This window comes from Lepisosteus oculatus, chromosome 4, assembly GCF_040954835.1.
Source record: "Lepisosteus oculatus isolate fLepOcu1 chromosome 4, fLepOcu1.hap2, whole genome shotgun sequence".
NCBI classification, from domain to species: Eukaryota; Metazoa; Chordata; class Actinopteri; order Semionotiformes; family Lepisosteidae; genus Lepisosteus; species Lepisosteus oculatus.
In genome coordinates, this window is record NC_090699.1 from 12,276,789 (window position 1) to 12,298,459 (window position 21,671).

The following is a 21,671-nucleotide window of genomic DNA, read 5'->3' on the forward strand; positions in this document are numbered from 1 at the left end:
CGACGTTGCTGTAAAAAGAAAACCCCACGGCCAGCGCTGCTGGACGTCAGGCCTTGTGCGCTCACCGGTACCACACGGGACGGCGCCCCCAGCAGTGCGTCATGGGAAATCCCCCCCGGCAGGCCCAAGCCGCCCCTGGCGATCCGTGTCTTCCCAGCATGCAGGAGCCTTTGGTCACGGGGAGGTTTATCGCCGACCTGCGCTCGCCGGGACAAGGAGACGTCCTCGACAGGGCGAAGGGACGGAGAGCGAGGGAGGACGGAACACCGCAGACGTGCGTGGGCGGACTTCAGTCCACTCTCCCACTTCCCAGGAGGGGACATTGTCCCCTGTAGCCCCCACGTTCGGACTGTGGGCCCCCCAGCCTCCTGACGCTCTGCAGGCGAGACACGTTTTTCAATAGAGAAAAGAGGAGGGGTGTGACCCCAGTGTCCTGGACAGACTCCCCCTGGTCTTTACCAGTCATGGCCTCCTGATCACCCCCCTCTCTGAACTGGCCTCATCACTCTGCTCTCCTCCCCACTGAGAGCTGGAGTGTGTGAGCGGACTGGAGCATCATCACACTGGGGGGGTGGAGGGGATCCCCAGTACTGGACAGCGCTGGGAGAGGAGGGTCCAGGACAGAGCTGTAGAAGTGTGAGGAACTATCATGAATGATATAGTGACGTTACTAGAACAGCAGGGTGCACGATCAGGCCGTGGGGTATGGTCAGGTCCAGCTGTACTGATGTGGCCAGGAACGCCACCTCTGGAGACCAGCGCGCAGGCAGTCACAGTCGCAGCTCTTGCTTCACTGTGCCGAACAGCCACAACCGCCCACACACACACACCTGCGGCACCCCACTTCCTTCTCCTCTTCTCAGGGGGCGGCAAGCAGAGCTGGCCCTCTCTCGGGGGGTGGGGGGGGGGCGGGACAAGGCGTCCGCTGCTGGGAGGGGAGGCTGCGGTCTCTGACGAGGGGGCCCCCGACCCCCACCCGTCGCGGCGTCTGCCCTGGGATGGCGGACCAGGAGTCGAAACCTCAGCGCCTCGGGGTGACGCGGGTGAGGTGTCGCGTCACGCTGCGGCTCTGTCGTTCTGCCCCGTTCGGCGTCGCTCTGGGGGGGTTGGGGCGGGAGGGGGGAGGGCGTTATTCATTATTCGCTGGAGATGCGGCGGGAGGACAGCGGCACAGCTGTGCCTCATCATCACCGTCACCATCACCCCCGAACCAGCCGCGGAAACGGAACTCGAATGCCCCCCTAAGGGTCCCCACCTCCCCTCCTCAGCCCGTCTCCACCTGCCTGCCCCGCGGGGTCCCCTCGGGGTCCCCTCGGTCTGACTCAGGTCCGAGTCGCTCCGTCCTGCCGGGATCAGACAGACCTCCTCTCCCCGACTGCCCCCGACACTCCCAGTCTCAGCAGGTCCGGGATGTCGCTGTCCCGAGTGGAGAGGGACTGTGATCCCAGGGATGATCTGACACTGAGGGGAAGAGGGTTTGCACAGTATCCCAGACTCCGCAGGTCCTGGATGTCGCTGTCCCGAGAGGAGGGGGACTGTGATCCGGGCGATGACCTGGCCCTGGGGGGAAGAGGGTTTGGGCATGTGTTATGGAGGGTCGCCCACAGGGGAGGAACTGTTATCCAAATGACGAGATATTTCAAATGGGGTTTTTTGTGCCATCGGCAGGGCTGTGTCTTTCCCGCCGTCTCGCTCGCGGCAGAGGTATTTGACATTTGCATTTTGTGCGAAAGCAACGATAAGGGACGCACAGTCGCGCCGAAATTGTTTCTGTTTTGCACTTTCGGCTTCCAGCTATGACATGAGTCACTGTTGCAGAGTCGAATCGTCTCGGCAATCGAGAGAAAACAGCAATTAACACGGCCACCCACCACCTCACCCAGCCCCCACCGTTCCAGTGTCTTAGCGCGTGTTGAGATCCGGGGCCACAGAATCTTGCCTGGAGTTTTTTCACTTTCTTGAAGGTGTTCTTACAGTTTTAGAGATATAGATCTTCTGGAGTGCCTTGAAACAGAAGAGCTCATATCAGCGGTCGGCGGTGAGCAGAGATCATGTCCCTGATGAAGGGCCTTGTTTCTGTTTGCTTGTCTTCCCACAATTCTTGGGTGCAAGAGGTTCCCTCACGCACACACACTGACAACAGGGCTGAGGGTGTGCTCTGCCTTAACACACGTCGGTCACTGGTGGAGCAACACGGCAGACCGATCGGCCATCTGAGTGTGTGTGAGTGTGTGTGTCGGTGTAAGGTTAGCATGTAGAATTGTGTCAGTGTGTATCAGTATCAGTGTACATTGTGTGTGTGTGTATATGTAAATTTAGAAGAATTTTGTCATAGTGTGTTGTGTGTCCATTGTGTGCATTGAGTCAGTGTGTGTAAAGTTAGGGGACGTGTTTCAGGTGTCAGAGTGTGTTGTGTGTGTCAGTGTGTGTTAAGGTTAGGGGCGTGTTTCAGGTGTCAGAGTGTGTTGAGTGTGTGTAAAGTTAGGAACATGTTTGTCAGGCTGTGTGTGTGTAATGCTGCAAGCATTCAGCTCATAGTGCTCCAGTATGTGTCAGTGTGTGCGCGCTCAGCTCCACAGTGTGTCCCAGTGTGTGTCGGTGTGTCATGATGCAGGCATTCAGCTCCTCGGAGTATCAGTGTGTGTGTGAGTGTGTCTATCAGTGTCAGTGTGTGTGTGTCAGTGTCAGTGTGTGTGTGTGGCAGTGGCAGTGTCAGTGTGTGTCAGTGTGTCAGTGTGTCAGTCTCAGTGTCAGTGTGTGTGTGTCTGTGTGTCAGTGTGTGTGTTTGGCAGTGGCAGTGGCAGTGTGTGTGTCAGTGTGTCAGTGTGTGTGTGTGTCAGTGTGTGTGTGTGGCAGTGTGTCTGTGTGTCAGTGTCAGTGTGTGTGTCAGTGGCAGTGTCAGTGTGTGTGTCAGTGTGTGTCAGTGTCAGTGTATGTATGGCAGTGTCAGTGTGTGTGTCAGTGTCAGTGTGTGTGTGTCAGTGGCAGTGTGTGTGTCAGTGTGTGTGTCAGTGTGTGTGTGTCAGTGTCAGTGTGTGTGTGTCAGTGGCAGTGTCAGTGTGTGTGTCAGTGTGTGTGTATGGCAGTGTCAGTGTGTGTGTCAGTGTGTGTGTGTCAGTGTCAGTATGTGTGTCAGTATCAGTGTGTGTGTCAGTATCAGTGTGTGTGTCAGTGGCAGTGTGTGTGTCAGTGGCAGTGTGTGTGTCAGTGTGTGTGTCAGTGTGTGTGTGTCAGTGTGTGTGTGTGTGGCAGTGTGTCTGTGTGTCAGTGTGTGTGTGTGGCAGTGTGTGTGTGTGTGTCAGTGTCAGTGTGTGTGTCAGTGTGTGTGTCAGTGTGTGTGTCAGTATCAGTGTGTGTGTCAGTGGCAGTGTGTGTGTCAGTGTGTGTGTCAGTGGCAGTGTGTCAGTGTGTGTGTGTGTGGCAGTGTGTCTGTGTGTCAGTGTCAGTGTGTGTGTATGTCAGTGTCAGTGTGTGTGTCAGTGTGTGTGTCAGTGTGTGTGTATGGCAGTGTCAGTGTGTGTGTCAGTGTCAGTGTGTGTGTCAGTGGCAGTGTGTGTGTCAGTATCAGTGTGTGTGTCAGTGTGTGTGTCAGTGGCAGTGTGTGTGTCAGTGTGTGTGTGTCAGTGTGTGTGTGTGTGGCAGTGTGTCTGTGTGTCAGTGTCAGTGTGTGTGTATGTCAGTGTCAGTGTGTGTGTCAGTGTGTGTGTCAGTGTGTGTGTATGGCAGTGTCAGTGTGTGTGTCAGTGTGTGTGTCAGTGTGTGTGGCAGTGGCAGTGTGTGTGTGTCAGTGTCAGTGTGTGTGTCAGTGTGTGTGTATGGCAGTGTCAGTGTGTGTGGCAGTGTGTGTGGCAGTGGCAGTGTGTGTGTGTGTGTCAGTGTGTGTGTGTCAGTGGCAGTGTGTGTGTGTCAGTGGCAGTGTGGGCCTGTGGTCTGGAGGCGGGGCCTGACTGCCTGATTGCCTGTCTGCCTGAGACGCAGCAATCGGTTCAGTTTCCTGACCGCGGCCAGGCTGATCTCCTCTCCTGCAGCGGCTCCAGACAGACGCGCGCCCGCGCCCACCGGCGGCCTGCCAGCCCGACAGCTCCCACCTCCCTGCCCACCTGGCACAGGTAAGGAGACGAGGTCCGGCTCGGACCCCGGCCCACCTGAGCGCTCGCCCGCGGTCTCTGCCCCCGGGGCTGTAGACCCCGCTGCTTCCAGAGCGCCTCCACCTGCCGGGGCAAACGCTTACTGTGGAGGATTAGGAGGAGGAGGAGGAGGGTGGGGGGGAGGTGACGAAGAGGCTGTCCAAACCCTTCCTCTTCCTCTGCCGCGCTGGCTGGCTGGCTGAGGTCAGAGCTGGGCGCCTCCAGTCTTTGTGACTTTCGTTGCATCAGAGGTGTGTTTGCGTGTTTTTTGAGTCGTGGGGTACAGCCCTGGGGCGGGGGGGGCAGCTGGCCACACCAGGCGCTGTGAAATTCTTCGACTGTGCGTGAAGGCAGCGGAGGGCGGCTCGCTCCTGCTCCAGCTGTCCAAGGCAGTGGGGTACAGCCAGACTGAGCCCCGAGACAAGGAGAGGGGGGCGCCTCGCTGGGCGTGTGCACCGGGTGGCCTCTCACAGCTAGACTGGGGCAGTTCAGCCCCCCTGAAGGGGCTTGTGTCGGGGGTGGGGGGCTTTCGTTTGATGATCTCCGCCTCCTGGCGGCTCTGAGATCGGGCCGCGCGAGACGCGATTGGGCAGGAGGTGCAGGCGCGGGGCTCCTGGGCGCAGGGGCAGGGCGCAGGGGCAGGGCGCAGGGGCAGGGGCAGGGGCAGGTGGGGAGGTACAGCTCCCCTGAGGCTTGCCGAGCGGCGTCGGTCGCCGGAGCAGGCAGCTCAGTCTCGCGCGGCCCTGGCCGGGGCAGATACAGGCTGGGCCGACGCCGAGCTGGGAGTTGTCCGCTCTGCGTTGAGAAGATAAGGTCGCGTCTCGGAGTCGTGGCACGGGGCAAACTCCCCAGGGGCTCTGGCAGCACCTCAGTCCTCAGCAGCTCAGCAGCAGCAGTCCCAGAGGGCTCATACCCAATGCAAAGAAGCCTGCACAGAGCCTACAACCATAATCCTGCACAGAGCCGACAACCATAATCCTGCACAGAGCCGACAACCATAATCCTGCACAGAGCCGACAACCATAATCCTGCACAGAGACTCATAATCCTGCACAGAGCCGACAACCATAATCCTGCACAGAGCCTACAACCATAATCCTGCACAGAGACTCATGATCCTACACAGAGCCTACAACCTTAATCCTGCACAGAGACTCATAATCCTGCACAGAGCCTACAACCTTAATCCTGCACAGAGACTCATAATCCTGCACAGAGCCTACAACCTTAATCCTGCACAGAGACTCATAATCCTACACTGAGCCTACGACCATAATCCGGCACAGAGACTCATAATCCTATACAGAGAACTATCACTTTATACAGAGTTCCATGTACAAATAACCATAACCATATACCAAGAGCCATTACAATATACAGATGAATATATACAGGTAACCATACCATAACCATATACAGATGAGAACGATAACCGTAGACAGGTAACCACATACAGATGACCGTAGACAGGTAACCACAAACTGGTAACCGTAGACCAGTGACTGTACCTAATGACTGACAGAGGAGTGAGGTGTGCGAATGTGTGAGGGTTACATGGCTTGACTCTCCTAGCTGAGGGAAGGACAGTCTATCTGAGAGGATCAGGCCACGCAAACCCCCTCAGTGCTCACTACAGGGAGAGAGGAGGAGAATCGCTCCGGCCTTTGGATGAGACACAAGACTGAGGTCCTGCCTCTCTGTGGTCAGTCAAGACCCCAGGGTGTCTCTCAGAAAGAGGAGGGGTGTGACCCCAGTGTCCTGGACAGACTCCCCCTGGTCTTTACCAGTCATGGCCTCCTGATCACCCCCCTCTCTGAACTGGCCTCATCGCTCTGCTCTCCTCCCCACTGAGAGCTGGAGCATCATCACACTGGGGGGGTGGAGGGGGTCCCCAGTACTGGACAGCGCTGGGAGAGGAGGGTCCAGAAAGGCGCTGTAGAGGTGTGAGGGAATAGTTATTATTTATTATTATTATCGTTGTGAGGAATGAGCCAGGGAGCAGCTGCAGGGGTTTGAGAGTGATGCCCCGCAGGAAGTCCCAGGTGCGACTCTGACAGGCGTGGGCGAAAGGAAGCGTTCACGAGATTAGGATCAACCCCCCCCCCCCCATCTCCTGTTATAATCTGCATTCGGCAAAACTGCACATCCGAGAAAAAGACCGAGCAGGGCTCCGCACGTCCCCCGCGCGCTCGGCTCCCCTGCTCCCTCTTTCTCACGCCGGACACCCGTGGGCGACGGGCGCCTCAGATCCCGGGGAAGAGCCGGCCGGGCCGGGGCAGGAGGGGAGGGGAGCGGGTGCGAGGTCCGCGGGCCGCGGAGGGGTTCTCAGAAGCACTATTTTTACACCTCCTTTCTGCTGGAACGAATGTGGGTTGGTTTCGCAGGAACCACATGGTCCCTGTGTGGTTTACACCGCGCACAGACACCTCCTGCTGAGCAGAGGCTGCTCTACAGAGGGGGGTGGGGGTGGGGAACAAGCCGCCCAGCCCTGTTGTTGGAGCCGATACCCTGGCTTCTCTCCAGACACAGCTGGGTGAGATCCTCCAGTCAGGACAGGAGGCTCTTCTGTACACAGAGGGTGGTGGGGGTGGGGAACAAGCTGCCCAGCCAATACCCTGGCTTCTCTCCAGACACAGCTGGGTGAGCCCCTCCAGTCAGGACAGGAGGCTCTTCTTTACACAGAGGGTGGTGGGGGTGTGGAACAAGCAGACCAGCCATACTGTCCAAGCCGATACCCTGGTTTCTTAAAATAATAAGTTGGATGAGATCCTTAAATCAATAAACTACTAAGGACCATGCAGTGCAGATGGGCAGAACAGATCCTCCTGCCTGTGACTTTTCTTATGTTCTTAGGAACATATTTCAGCAGTGAAGGATGACCTCTGCGTTTAGGTTGTTCGAAGCTTTCGCGGTCCTGTAACGGCTCGTTGGGTCGCTGGGAGAGCTGAGGCTGTCCTGTCCCTGACCCCAGCAGGTATTACTGCATCACTGAGCATCCAGTGCTGTCAGAGAGCACAGGGTCTGAACTACCACACAGAGACTGGACTACCACACAGGGTCTGGACTACCACACAGGGTCTGAACTACCACACAGAGACTGGACTGTCACACAGGGTCTGGACTACCACACAGAGACTGGACTACCACACAGGGTCTGAACTACCACACAGAGACTGGACTACCACACAGAGACTGGACTGTCACACAGGGTCTGGACTACCACACAGAGACTGGACTACCACACTGGGTCTGAACTACCACACTGGGTCTGGACTACCACACAGAGACTGGACTACCACTCAGAGAGTGAACTATCACACAGGGTCTGGACTATCACACAGAGACTGGACTGTCACATAGGGTCTGGACTATCACACAGACTGGACTACCACACAGGGTCTGGACTACCACACAGACTGGACTACCACACAGGGTCTGGACTACCACACAGGGTCTGAACTTCCACACACAGACTGGACTACCACACAGGGTCTGGACTACCACACAGAGACTGGACTGTCACACAGACTGGACTACCACACAGACTGGACTACCACACAGAGACTGGACTATCACTCAGAGAGTGAACTATCACACAGGGTCTGGACTGTCACACAGAGACTGGACTACCACACAGAGACTGGACTATCACACAGAGACTGGACTACCACACAGGGTCTGGACTACCACACAGGGTCTGAACTTCCACACAGAGACTGGACTACCACACAGAGACTGGACTATCACACAGAGACTGGACTACCACACAGGGTCTGAACTACCACACAGACTGGACTATCACACAGAGACTGGACTACCACTCAGAGAGTGAACTATCACACAGGGTCTGGACTATCACACACAGACTGGACTACCACACAGGGTCTGAACTACCACACAGAGACTGGACTACCACACAGACTGGACTACCACACAGACTGGACTATCACACAGGATCTGAACTATCACACAGGGTCTGGACTACCACACAGACTAGACTACCACACAGAGACTGGACTACCACTCAGAGAGTGAACTATCACACAGGGTCTGGACTATCACACACAGACTGGACTATCACACAGGGTCTGAACTATCACACAGGGTCTGAACTTCCACACAGGATCTAGACCAACGCAAACCCCATCCGACAAGCTCTCAGCATCTGAAATTGTGTAAAGATAAAAGAATTAAACCATTTCAACAAGCTTCCTAAACATGTATCTCAAATATTTTCTCGGAGGGCGAGTGAGTGTGTGAGTCCTGTCCAGGGTGGACCCTCGCCTCTTGCTCGCTAGGAGGGGCTCCCCTGCGACCCTCAACTGGGTGAAGGGGCTGGGAGATGGATGGATGGGTTTCAGCCTGGGCCTGGGCCTGGGCTCTGGATGTGATCTCCGGAACTGAAGCCGAATACGACTGCGGCTGCCATCTGCCCCCCGGAAGGAGGACTGGAGGGAAATCCGATCCGATCCGATCACACGTGACGTGCCGGCGTGTCAGCGGCGCCCACACCTGACCCGGGCTCGCTCACGGGCCCGCGTGGCTCAAGATCAGACCCGGGCCAGGCCGGTTCTGGGGGTCGTGGCACGGGTCGGCGGGGGGGGGGCAGGGGTGGGAGGGGCCAGGCTTGAGTGGCGTGGCGGGGGCGTGGCTGGCCAGGTGCCACAGAGGTGTGGACTGACCGTGGGGGCGTGGCACGGGACAGGCCGGTGGGGCGGGGCAGGGATGGGAGGGGCCGTGGGGGGGGCGGGGCTGACGTGGCAAAGCCAGAGCAGAGTGGCACCTGTGCCTTCTCGAGCGCAAACGCAGGAAGCCGACAGGGGGTGTGTGTGGGCGCACCAGGGCCACCAGGGAGTCCCAGTCTTCAAACCACCTGGTGTTTCAGTTCCGCGCGGGTTCGGCGGCACTGGCGCAGAAAATATCAGGCTCCAGGAAAGAAGCTCTGTGCTGAAACGCTTCCTGCGTCACCTGACACTCCTGCTATTAGATATAGCTATAAAAAAGGCATGTACAGCACCCGGAGACTATAAGTAGGTTACTGACTAGAGGAGCTCATCCCACTGTCTGGAGAGAAGCCAGGGTATCGACTTCATCCAACTTATTCTTTTAAGAAGCCAGGGTATCGGCTTGCACAGTATGGCTGGTCTGATTGCTCCCCACCCCTACCACCCTCTGTGTAAAGAAGGGCCTCCTGTCCTGACTGGAGGAGATCACCCAGCTGTGTCTGGAGAGAAGCCAGGGTATCGGCTTCAACCACATGACTTGGCAGCTTGTTCCCCACCTCCACCACCCTCTGTGTATTGAAGAGCCTCCTGTCCTGACTGGAGGAGCTCACCCAGCTGTGTCTGGAGAGGAGCCAGGGTATCGGCTTCAACAACAGGGCTGGGCAGCTTGTTCCCCACCCCCACCCCTCTCTGTGTAAAGAAGAGCCTCCTGTCCTGACTGGAGGGTCTCACCCAGCTGTGTCTGGAGAGGAGCCAGGGTATCGGCATCAACAACATGGCTGGGCAGCTTGTTCCCCACCTCCACCACTCTCTGTGTAAAGAAGAGCCTCCTGTCCTGACTGCGACAGGGGAACGAGATGTGTGGAGGGCGTCTGGCGTGGCTCTCCTAGCTGCAGGGAGGGCAGTCTAGCTGTGAGGATCAGCCTGCCTCACCGCTGGCAGGAATGGGCCAGGGAGCTGCTGCAGGGGTGCGGGTGGGGAGGCGGGGGGAGTGCGCGAGTCCTGCGCCCCAGGAAGTCCCGGGACGTGATGACACTCGCTTAGGATCTGTCCTTCCTCCCGAACTCCTGTCGCAAACTCCGTCAAACCTCCTCTCCCTCGACCCCGGCCCGACGGCAGCTCTCGGGGACACGAGGCAGCAGGGCGTTGCGACACCGCGAAACCAAACCCGCCGCACGGACCTCACGCCCACCCCACCCCCCCCCCCCCAGGTGCTCGCGTGCCGGACAGCGGAAGCTGTGACCCAGGACGCCGGGTGAAGCAGTGGACAGGGCGGGGACAGGACGGGGACAGGATGGGGACAGGACGGGGACAGGGCAGGGACAGGATGGGGACAGGGCAGGGACAGGGCAGGGACAGGGCAGGGACAGGACGGGGACAGGGCAGGGACAGGATGGGGACAGGGCAGGGACAGGGCGGGGACAGGATGGGGACAGGACGGGGACAGGGCAGGGACAGGATGGGGACAGGGCAGGGACAGGGCGGGGACAGGATGGGGACAGGACGGGGACAGGGCAGGGACAGGGCGGGGACAGGACGGGGACAGGGTGGGGACAGGATGGGGACAGGAGGGGGACAGGGCAGGGACAGAGCGGGGACAGGACGGGGACAGGGCAGGGACAGGACGGGGACAGGGTGGGGACAGGATGGGGACAGGACAGGGACAGGGTTGGGACAGGGCAGGGACAGAGCGGGGACAGGGCAGGGACAGAGCGGGGACAGGACGGGGACAGGGCAGGGACAGGATGGGGACAGGACAGGGACAGAGCGGGGACAGGACAGGGACAGGCCAGAGACAGGGTTGGGACAGGATGGGGACAGGAGGGGGACAGGGCAGGGACAGAGCGGGGACAGGACGGGGACAGGGCAGGGACAGGACGGGGACAGGGCAGGGACAGGATGGGGACAGGGCAGGGACAGGGCAGGGACAGGGCGGGGACAGGACGGGGACAGGGTGGGGACAGGATGGGGACAGGAGGGGGACAGGGCAGGGACAGAGCGGGGACAGGACGGGGACAGGGCAGGGACAGGACGGGGACAGGCCAGAGACAGGGTTGGGACAGGATGGGGACAGGAGGGGGACAGGGCAGGGACAGAGCGGGGACAGGACAGGGACAGGGCGGGGACAGGATGGGGACAGGACGCGGAAGGAGACACGCTGTTCCGCAGGGGCGGGGGTGGCAGGGACAGGGTTGCGGGTGTCGTCAGGGGCTCTGGGCGAAGAGAGATTGCTGCGAGCAGGAAGGGTTGCAGCATCGCCTCCGCCGCCGCAGGGGTGCGTGCGTCTGTGCGGGGGGGCGCCGTCGTCAGGCCGACCTGGGACTCTCCCTCGAGCGCCAGTCTGAGCCGCGCGCTGAGGCCGGCTCCCCCCGCACAGCGGCGAGCGGACTGCGTGTGTCCACGAGGCCCCGAGTGTGTGGGCTTGCAGGTGGTGTGTGTGTGCTTCTAGGTTGTGTGTGTGCTTGTAGGTGGTGTATGTTTATGCTTGTAAATTGTGTGTGCTTGTTGGCGGTGTGTGTGCTTGTTGGTTGTGTGTGCAGACTGCATGCAAGCGTGAAAACCGGGTGTGTATGTAGGTTGTGTTGCTTGGGTCTGTGTCTAGATTGTGTGCATGCACAAAGGTTTTATTGGTGCATGGAGCTTGTGTTGCCTGCATGTGTTGTCTGCATGCATGAAGATTGTAGGTGTGTATGTAGCACTTGTGTGTGTAGGGTGCGTGATGCCTTTCTTTTGCAATGCCCTGCAGGGAAGGGGAAGTGATTTTTTCGGTACATGGTTGCGAAAACGTTCACAACGAGGACAACAGGACAGCTCTCTGAGGCAAAGTGGTGTCCTCTTGCATCAGCTGCACGAGAAGGAAGGAAGTGTGTCAAATCGCAAGAACTGCTTTCTTCAAATCGAAAAGGGAAAAAACACACAGCACGGCAGACAGAGTTGAGGTAGTTTGTTCCAGAATGCTCACAGACGCTCGTGTAAAGATATAACTCCTGTCTTCACAGCCAGACAGCTCTGACTTTCAGACCTTGTTTTCATTCAGATCCTGTTAAGTCAAGCTGCTAGTACAGAGCTTGGACAGCTTTTCCCAGCCCCTGATGTGCTACTGATCCGGCTACAAATCCTACTGCACTGTGACCCTCCTGACCTGTAGAACCTGCTGCCCTGTGACCCTCCTGACCTGCTGCCCTGTGACCCTCCTCACCTGTAGGACCTGCTGCCCTGTGACCCTCCTGACCTGTAGGACCTGCTGCCCTGTGACCCTCCTGACCTGCTGCCCTGTGACCCTCCTGACCTGTAGGACCTGCTGCCCTGTGACACTCCTCACCTGTAGGACCTGCTGCCCTGTGACCTTCCTGACCTGCTGCCCTGTGACCCTCCTGACCTGTAGGACCTGCTGCCCTGTGACCCTCCTGACCTGTAGGACCTGCTGCCCTGTGACCCTCCTGACCTGCTGCCCTGTGACCCTCCTGACCTGTAGGACCTGCTGCCCTGTGACACTCCTCACCTGTAGGACCTGCTGCCCTGTGACCTTCCTGACCTGCTGCCCTGTGACCCTCTTACCTGTAGGACCTGCTGCCCTCACACCCGCCTGACCCTCATGACCTGCTGCCCTGTGACCCTCATGACCTGCTGCCCTGTGACCCTCCTGACCTGTAGGACCTGCTGCCCTGTGACCCTCATGACCTGCTGCCCTGTGACCCTCCTGACCTGTAGGACCTGCTGCCCTGTGACCCTCCTGACCTGCTGCCCTGTGACCCTCCTGACCTGCTGCCCTGTGACCCTCCCGCACTGCAGCACTTTCACACTTCAGCTTTATTTCTTTTATCGAGACCCGTCGTGAGAGACGGAGGAAGAGAAGAGCAGAGGAAGTGCAGTTTAAGTGTTTCCGATGTGCGTGTTTCACACATCGTCGAAGTTTACGGGCGAAGGGTTATCTGTCTCCCTCTGTCCCCTCGGGGGGCCAAGGTCGCTTCTGCTTTTCCTGGCCGATAGACGCAAGGCTGAAACAAGGGCAGGGGTTCAGCTCCGAGCTCGTCTAGAGCAGCTGGCACTAGAACAACACCTGGCTGAACGTCCCCTGGGCTGTTCCCCTTAATGTTACGAACAAGAGCAAGCCACACGTCTGACCCTTCTGGTCGTTAGTTGCTAATTGTTCCAGGAAAGAGCTGTTCATGGTCCAGCTGTTTCACGAAAGAAGCCAGGGTATCGGCTTCAACAACATGGCTGGGCAGCTTGTTCCCCTCCCCCACCACCCTCTGTGTAAAGAAGAGCCTCCTGTCCTGACTGGAGGAGCTCACCCAGCTGTGTCTGGAGAGAAGTCTGAGTACCTGCTTCAACAAAGAGGGCTGGGCAGCTTGTTCCCCACCCCCACCACCCTCTGTGTGTAAGGAAGAATTTAAGGATGCTGATCCATGCATCTGAAACATCTCCATATTCAATACATCAGGAGCCTGATATTCAGAAATGTAGTTTAACAGATTATGATAACAGACATAGACCTGCCTACCTAAATTTGTTCATCAGTCAATGATTAGTGATAATTATAGTACTGTGAAATCTGATCAATGACTTCAGGCGTCTTAATCAATTGATTTGTTTCCAATAAGTACAAACTTAATTGAGGACTAGTTTCTCCTGTCAGATAATAATCATGATCCATATCCTAATGGGCTAGAAATGTTAACATGTCAGAATTAACACCAACTGTGATCTGACTGAATTATAACGAGGCCTGCTATGTGTCGTCCACAACATCCCCCATCATTCGTGGATAAAGACTGGTAGAATATTACACTGCTGTGACAGAACACCATATGGTTAACATCACAAATTATTTTATATAACATTTAAAACTCTTACTGGACACACTGTATACACACACACCTGTACAGACTCTTACTGGACACACACACACACCCCTGTACAGATTCTTACTGGACACACACACACCCCTGTACAGACTCTTACTGGACACACTGTATACACACACTCACACACACACACCCCTGTACAGACTCTTACTGGACACACTGTATACACACACACACACCCCTGTACAGACTCTTACTGGACACACTGTATACACACACACACACACCCCTGTACAGACTCTTACTGGACACACTGTATACACACCTGGAGTACAGATGTGCTTTGATGTACAGTTCTGCACTGTCATGTGCTGCAAGGGTATGCTTCCACCCGGTGGTGAGGGATATTGTTGCAGCAATCCCACTTTCTATCTCCAATAACAATCCCTAATGGGTTCCTCCACCAATTTCAAATTAAAACTACTGCTGTCACACAGTTTAGCGCATCTAAGTTAAACTGTTCAGCCAAATCAAAGCTGCTTAAACACACACTGTTGCAGCATTTAGAACTCTCCTCCTTTGCTGAGAATCACACCAACCAGCATCAGAAATCAGAGCTCATTTCTCTTGAAAGCATTGCTGACAACACAACTACTCTCTCTCTCTCTCTCTCTCTCTCAATTCAGTTTAATTCAAGGTGCTTTATTAGCATGACCGATGGGTACAATCTTGAACTTGAACTTGAACTTGAACTTTATTGCCATATGTAACCGGTACTGGTACAATGGAATTCTTACTTACAGAAAGTCTCTCGATTGTAAAACAAGTGTAAAAAACAAAACAAAGTGCAAACAGTGTTGTCAAAGCACATAAAATAATTAAATTAACATGGAACAAAACATAAAATAAAAGTAAAATAAAATCTACAGACATATTACAGACATTTACAACAGAGACGTCATAAAATATTGACATCTACTATAGACAGAAGGACCATTATAGGGAGACAGACTCACTGTTCCTCAGGCTGTGACAGGAGATCACATACTGGGCTGCCAGTTCAACTGAGTTCCCTTCTCCCTCTCCCAGTAGGATTGGGACCCGTTGTGATTCTGGCAGGTGTGGGAACTCTGGGACTAGATTTCTGAGTTTAGGGAAGAATGTTTCTCTAATCCCAGAGTATCAGTCACAGTGCAGTAGGAAGTGCACCTCTGTCTCTATTTCTCCCTGCTGGCAGTGGGATCACAGCCTGTCCTCTCTGGACAGCCAGGTCTGCCTGTGTCGCCCAGTTTCTGTGGCCAGACTGTGGTCACTGAGCCTCTCCTCTCTGGACAGCCAGGTCTGCCTGTGTCCAGTGTCTGTGACCAGGCTGTGGTCACTGAGCCTGTACTTTGTCAGGGTCTGTTTCTGTTTGTTATTTTTTATTTTGGTCAAATATTCAGCTAGTGTGTATTGTCTGTTTAATGTTCTGTAGCATTCCAGTTTATGTTGTGTTTGTGTGTGTGTGTCCCAGTGTGTGAGATATTGCTGTGTGATCTGTGATGTGCTTGATTCTAGCAGTGCTGTCCTGAGGCTGGCTGGTGTCAGTGTGGCTCAGGTCAGTGAGCCTCAGGACCAGCTGGCTCAGGGGGCTCTGTTTTGGGCTCAGCTCTTGGCTCAGCAGGGCTTTGTGGTGATAGGAATTTTGGTCGCTGTTTTTTAGGTGTAGCCAATACTTTAATATTCTTTTCTGTATGTTTATCAATAGTGGGTACTGGCCTAATTCGGCCCTGCACCCGTTGTTAGGAGTTTTTCTCTGCACACGGAGGATGTTTCTACAGATCTCCATGTGCAGAGTTTCTGTGGGGTGTTTGTCCCATTGAGTGTAATCCTGGTCTGTGAGGGGACCCCACACTTCACTGCCGTATAGGGCAATGGGTTGGATTACACTTTCAAATATTTGGAGCCAGATTCTTGTTGGTGGGTTGATGTTGAAGAGCCTCCTTCTTATTGCGTAGAAAGCCCTGAGTGCCTTCTCCCTCAGTGCCTTCACTGCCAGGTCAAAACTCCCAGAAGAGCTGATGGTGAGACCGAGATATGTGTAGCTGGATGTGTGCTCCAATGTGTTGTTGTTCAGTGTGAATTTGTACCTGTTTCCCTGAGGTCTGGCTTTCTTCTGGAAAACCATAACTCTGGTCTTGTCCAGATTGACTGTCAGTGCCCAGGTCTGACAGTACTGCTCCAGCAGTGCCAGGTTCTGCTGCAGCCCCTGTTCTGTGGGCGACAGCAGGACCAGGTCATCTGCGTAGAGCAGGAACTTGATTTCTGTGTCGTGTAGTGTGAGACCAGGAGCTGCAGACTGCTCCAACATTCCTGCTAATTCGTTGATATAGATATTGAATAGTGTTGGGCTCAGGCTGCAGCCCTGTCTCCTGTCTGCCGGCCTTGGGTGAAGAATTTAGTCCTTTTGTTTCCAATTTTCACTGCACATTTGCTCTCTGAATACATTGTTTTAATGATGTCGTACACTTTGCCCCCTATGCCACTTTGGAGTAGTTTGTAAAACAAACATTCATGCCAAATCGAGTCAAATGCTTTTTTGAAATCGACAAAGCAGGCAAAAGTTCTTTCTGTTTTTGGTGGACATGTTTGTCTATCAGTGTGTATAGGGTGTAAATGTGATCAGATGTTTGGTGATCTGGCAAGAAGCCCATTTGACTTTTACTCTCTCTCTCTCTCACAGACTCGACTGAAGGTCGAGGAAGGAATTCACCTTTTAGCCCGCCCCCCTAGCTCCTCCCCGAACCCCACCCCTCGGCCCAAACTCCACCCCCAAATGGACAACTACAGCACAGGCCCCGCCCCGGTGGGCGTCACCCTCATCGGCCCCTCCCACTTCCCTCTGTCCCTCCCAGCCTTCCACGCCAGCGCCGCCTCCCTGCCGTCCAATCGCAGCGCGAACTCCACCAGCCCCGCCTCCCCCGCCGGCCTCCCTGTCTCCCACCAGGTGGGCATCGCCATCCTCTCCCTGTCCTTCCTCCTCGGCTTCCCGGGCAACGCCTTCGTGGTGTGGACGATCGTGTGCCGGGTGACCCGCCGCTCCGTCACCTGCCTGCTGGTGCTCAACCTCGCCCTGGCGGACGCCCTGGTGCTCCTCAGCGCCCCCCTCTTCATCCGCTTCCTGGCCAGGCGGAACTGGGAGTTCGGGACGGCGGTGTGCAAGCTGGTCCACTACCTGTGCTGCGTCAACATGTACGCCTCCATCTACCTCATCTGCCTGATGAGCCTGGACCGCTGGCTGGCCGTGGCCCGGCCCTTCCTCTCCCAGCGGCTGCGCACCAAGCGCTCCCTCCTCCTCTCCCTCCTGGCGCTCTGGACCCTGGCCTTCGTCTTCTCCGTGCCCATGCCCTTCTACCGCAGGTGAGAGTGGCGCCCCCCCGTCGCTGTCTGTCTCCCTCCCCTCCCTTGCGTGAGCCCCCCTTGCGCCCCCTCTTCAAGGCTCTCCGACATGCCCGGAGGAGGGGGGGGGGTTCCCCAGGACCTGGACCCGTAAGTGCCGAGAAGGTCGCGTCCGGGTTCGGGTCCCTCACAGCTGGGCTCTCAGCGGCCCGAACCAGGTGGTTACCGGGCCCGACCGGCCCTGTGAGACAGCTCCTCCCAGCTGTCCCAGGGACAGACACAGCGCCCCCTACAGCACCCTAACCCTCCCCTTCGGCCCCTGAGGGTCTCAGTAGCAGGACCCTGTTTACTAGACAACACACACTGTTACACACTGTATACTGGACAACACTCCCTCTACAACACACACTGTTACACACTGTATACTGGACAACACTCCCTCTACAACACACACTGTATACTGGACAGTTAATGTACTGTAGTGTACAGTCAGTGTGTCTGTATGAACCCCTCTCTCTCAGTGCAGTGTTAATGTACTGGAGTGTCCAGTCAGTCAGTGTGTCTGTATGAACCCCTCTCTCTCAGTGCAGTGTTCATGTACTGGAGTGTCCAGTCAGTCAGTGTGTCTGTATGAACCCCTCTCTCTCAGTGCAGTGTTAATGTACTGGAGTGTCCAGTCAGTCAGTGTGTCTGTATGAACCCCTCTCTCTCAGTGCAGTGTTAATGTACTGGAGTGTCCAGTCAGTCAGTGTGTCTGTATGAACCCCTCTCTCTCAGTGCAGTGTTAATGTACTGGAGTGTCCAGTCAGTGTGTCTGTATGAACCCCTCTCTCTCAGTGCAGTGTTAATGTACTGGAGTGTCCAGTCAGTCAGTGTGTCTGTATGAACCCCTCTCTCTCAGTGCAGTGTTAATGTACTGGAGTGTCCAGTCAGTCAGTGTGTCTGTATGAACCCCTCTCTCTCAGTGCAGTGTTAATGTACTGGAGTGTCCAGTCAGTCAGTGTGTCTGTATGAACCCCTCTCTCTCAGTGCAGTGTTAATGTACTGGAGTGTCCAGTCAGTGTGTCTGTATGAACCCCTCTCTCTCAGTGCAGTGTTAATGTACTGGAGTGTCCAGTCAGTCAGTGTGTCTGTATGAACCCCTCTCTCTCAGTGCAGTGTTAATGTACTGGAGTGTCCAGTCAGTCAGTGTGTCTGTATGAACCCCTCTCTCTCAGTGCAGTGTTAATGTACTGGAGTGTCCAGTCAGTCAGTGTGTCTGTATGAACCCCTCTCTCTCAGTGCAGTGTTCATGTACTGGAGTGTCCAGTCAGTCAGTGTGTCTGTATGAACCCCTCTCTCTCAGTGCAGTGTTAATGTACTGGAGTGTCCAGTCAGTCAGTGTGTCTGTATGAACCCCTCTCTCTCAGTGCAGTGTTAATGTACTGGAGTGTCCAGTCAGTCAGTGTGTCTGTATGAACCCCTCTCTCTCAGTGCAGTGTTAATGTACTGGAGTGTCCAGTCAGTCAGTGTGTCTGTATGAACCCCTCTCTCTCAGTGCAGTGTTAATGTACTGGAGTGTCCAGTCAGTCAGTGTGTCTGTATGAACCCCTCTCTCTCAGGGCAGTGTTAATGTACTGGAGTGTCCAGTCAGTCAGTGTGTCTGTATGAACCCCTCTCTCTCAGGGCAGTGTTAATGTACTGGAGTGTCCAGTCAGTCAGTGTGTCTGTATGAACCCCTCTCTCTCAGCGCAGTGTTAATGTACTGGAGTGTCCAGTCAGTCAGTGTGTCTGTATGAACCCCTCTCTCTCAGTGCAGTGTTAATGTACTGGAGTGTCCAGTCAGTCAGTGTGTCTGTATGAACCCCTCTCTCTCAGTGCAGTGTTAATGTACTGGAGTGTCCAGTCAGTCAGTGTGTCTGTATTAACCCCCCTCTCTCTCTCTCCTTCAGTAATCTTCAGCCGTTTCTGATGAAAGGCTCCAGTGTGCACATCTGCATGCCGTATCACTACGGGAGCTGGAGCCACGAGGTGTTCCAGTACCTGTGGGAGACCATGCTGGCCTTCCTCTTTCCCTTCTCCATGATCCTGATGTGCTACACAGGCGTGGCCTTGCGCCTGCGCAGCGCCATGTTCCAGCGCCGTGGCCGGGGAAACCGTCTCATCCTGCTCATCGTGATGGCCTTCGCCGCCTTCTGGGCACCCTACCACATCACCAACATCCTCCAGGTATCTCCGAGTCACACCCCGTGTTGTCAACCTCTCTAACCCCGCCCCTCCTGGCCCCGCCCCCTGGATCAACAGTGCTAACCCCGCCCCTCCTGGCCCCGCCCCCTGGTATCAACAGTGCTAACTCCGCCTCTCCTGGCCCCGCCCCCTGGATCAACAGTGCTAACCCCGCCTCTTCTGGCCCCGCCCCCTGGATCAACAGTGCTAACCCCGCCCCTCCTAGCTCCACCCCCTGGTATCAACAGTGCTAACCCCGCCCCTCCTAGCTCCACCCCCTGGTATCAACAGTGCTAGCCCCGCCCCCTGGGTATCAACTGCCCTGCCCTCGCCCCTCCTAGCCCCGCCCCCTGGGTATCAGCCTCACAAACCCCGCCCCTCCCCACCACCTAGCCTCGCCCTTCAGTATAAACGTGGCCAACCCCGCCTCACCCAGCCCCCCACTCGCTCTGCGACGACCACCGACGGTCCATCGCGCGCACGCGGCCCTGCAGCAGGCCTGTGTGAACGCTGGAGTGAGAGCGCGGGCGAACGCCGCTCCCGTCCCGCGGCAGGCGATCCTGGAGGGAGGGAGCCAGGGGACTGCGGCGGGGGGGGGGCGTGGCGAGTCCGCACTCCCGCCGTCCAGCCCCGCGACCTTCCCCTTCTCTCCCCTTCGTCCCGCCACCGCCGCCGAGCGGGGCCCGTGGGGGCAGCTCTCTTTTCAGTGACACCCCCCCCCCTCAAGCCCGGCTCGGTGCTCTGTGCCCCCGCAGGTGGTGGGGATCCTGGGCTCCCACGAGGCGGCGCAGGCGGCGGCCCGGGCGGCGCGGCCCAACGTGACGGCCTTCGCCTTCTTCAGCAGCAGCGTCAACCCCATCCTGTACGTGTTCGCCGGCAGCGCCCACATCCGCAGCGCCGGCCTCGGCTTCATGGCCCGGCTCTTCGACGGCACCCACTCCGACGGCCCGTCCTCCTCCGCCGGCAGCCGGCTCTCCCGCAGCACGCGGACCAGCCGCAGCGGCTCCTCGGCCGAGCTGTCGGCCCTGCGCAAGTTCTCCGTCAACTTCCCCGCCGCCGGCTCCTGCAAGGACCGGGCGGGCCGCGGCGGCCCCGCGGGGGGCCCGGGGCCGGGCGGGCCGGCCGAGGCGAAGACCCTGATGACGGCCGCCTCGGAGGACGGGCTCCAGGTCTGAGTCGCTCCCCGGGGGGGGGGGCTCTGACACCCCAAGTTGACAGTAAGAGCCCCGGACAGACTGCGCCCCCCGCCCTCCGCTCCTGCCTTGTTCAGGTGTGCCCCCCTGGGTGTGTGTGTGTGTGGGTGTGTGTGTGGGGGGTGCAATACCCCTCCTGTCCCGTAGGGGTCACCGCCAGCTCCCGCTAGACATCATGCCACGGGCTCCCCCCCATCTCAGACTCTCGCCTCTCCCCTGGCGCCCTCTCCTGGGCCTGAGCGGAACAGCAGGAGGACAGACTCGCGGTCTCTCCCAGGACTCGCTCGGCTGTGGCCAGCCTTCCTGCCCTGTGATCTATAACCACCAGGCGTGAGGAAGAGCACATTTATATGTGTCATCTGAATGGGTTGTTTTGTTGGGGTTTTTTTTTTTGCACTGTTATAGTCCACAAGTATTACCTGTTTTTTTTGGAGAAACAAAAGGTTTGATTAAAACCGGGTACGCCAATAAACAATGAAATCGTGACCCTCGCTGGCTGTCCCAGACTCCCCTGCCGTACTCCTGCGTAACACAAGACAGGTCACAAAAGAGAGGAGGCCATTCGGCCCATTAGCACGCACTGACTAGGTCACTAATTCCTGGAAGAAGCCAGGGTATCAGTTTGTTAACAAGCTGCCCAGCCCTGTTGTTGAAGCCGATACCCTGGCTTCTCTCCAGACACAGCTGGGTGAGCTCCTCCAGTCAGGACAGGAGGCTCTTTACACAGAGAGTGGTGGGGGTGGGGAACAAGCTGCTCAGCCCTGTTGTTGAAGCCGATACCCTGGCTTCTCTCCAGACACAGCTGGGTGAGCTCCTCCAGTCAGGACAGGAGGCTCTTTACACAGAGAGTGGTGGAGGTGGGGAACAAGCTGCCCAGCCCTGTTGTTGAAGCCGATACCCTGGCTTCTCTCCAGACACAGCTGGGTGAGCTCCTCCAGTCAGGACAGGAGGCTCTTTACACAGAGGGCGGTGGAGGTGGGGAACAAGCTGCCCAGCCCTGTTGTTGAAGCCGATACCCTGGCTCCTCTCCAGACACAGCTGGGTGAGCTCCTCCAGTCAGGACAGGAGGCTCTTCTTTACACAGAGGGTGGTGAGGGTGGGGAACAAGCTGCCCAGCCCTGTTGTTGAAGCCAGTACTGTGGTTTCTCTCAAGAAACAGCTCAGTCATCAGCTAGCGGGCTCATTCTGTTTATGAACGCTGTTATGTTCTTAATAAGAACATGACCAACACTTTAA

General features: G+C 56.6%; 1 protein-coding gene across 1 annotated transcript; it reads left to right on the forward strand.

Annotated features, from left to right (window-relative positions):
* The first annotated feature begins 3,942 nt into the window (after positions 1 to 3,942).
* On the forward strand, positions 3,943 to 20,926 carry LOC138238342 (leukotriene B4 receptor 1-like). The gene is made up of 4 exons (XM_069188656.1): positions 3,943 to 4,109; positions 16,382 to 17,058; positions 18,969 to 19,245; positions 19,998 to 20,926. The coding sequence occupies exons 2-4, from the start codon at positions 16,475 to 16,477 to the stop codon at positions 20,415 to 20,417; spliced, it is 1,281 nt and encodes a 426-aa protein (XP_069044757.1). The 5' UTR covers positions 3,943 to 4,109; positions 16,382 to 16,474; the 3' UTR covers positions 20,418 to 20,926.
* The last annotated feature ends 745 nt before the right edge of the window (positions 20,927 to 21,671 follow it).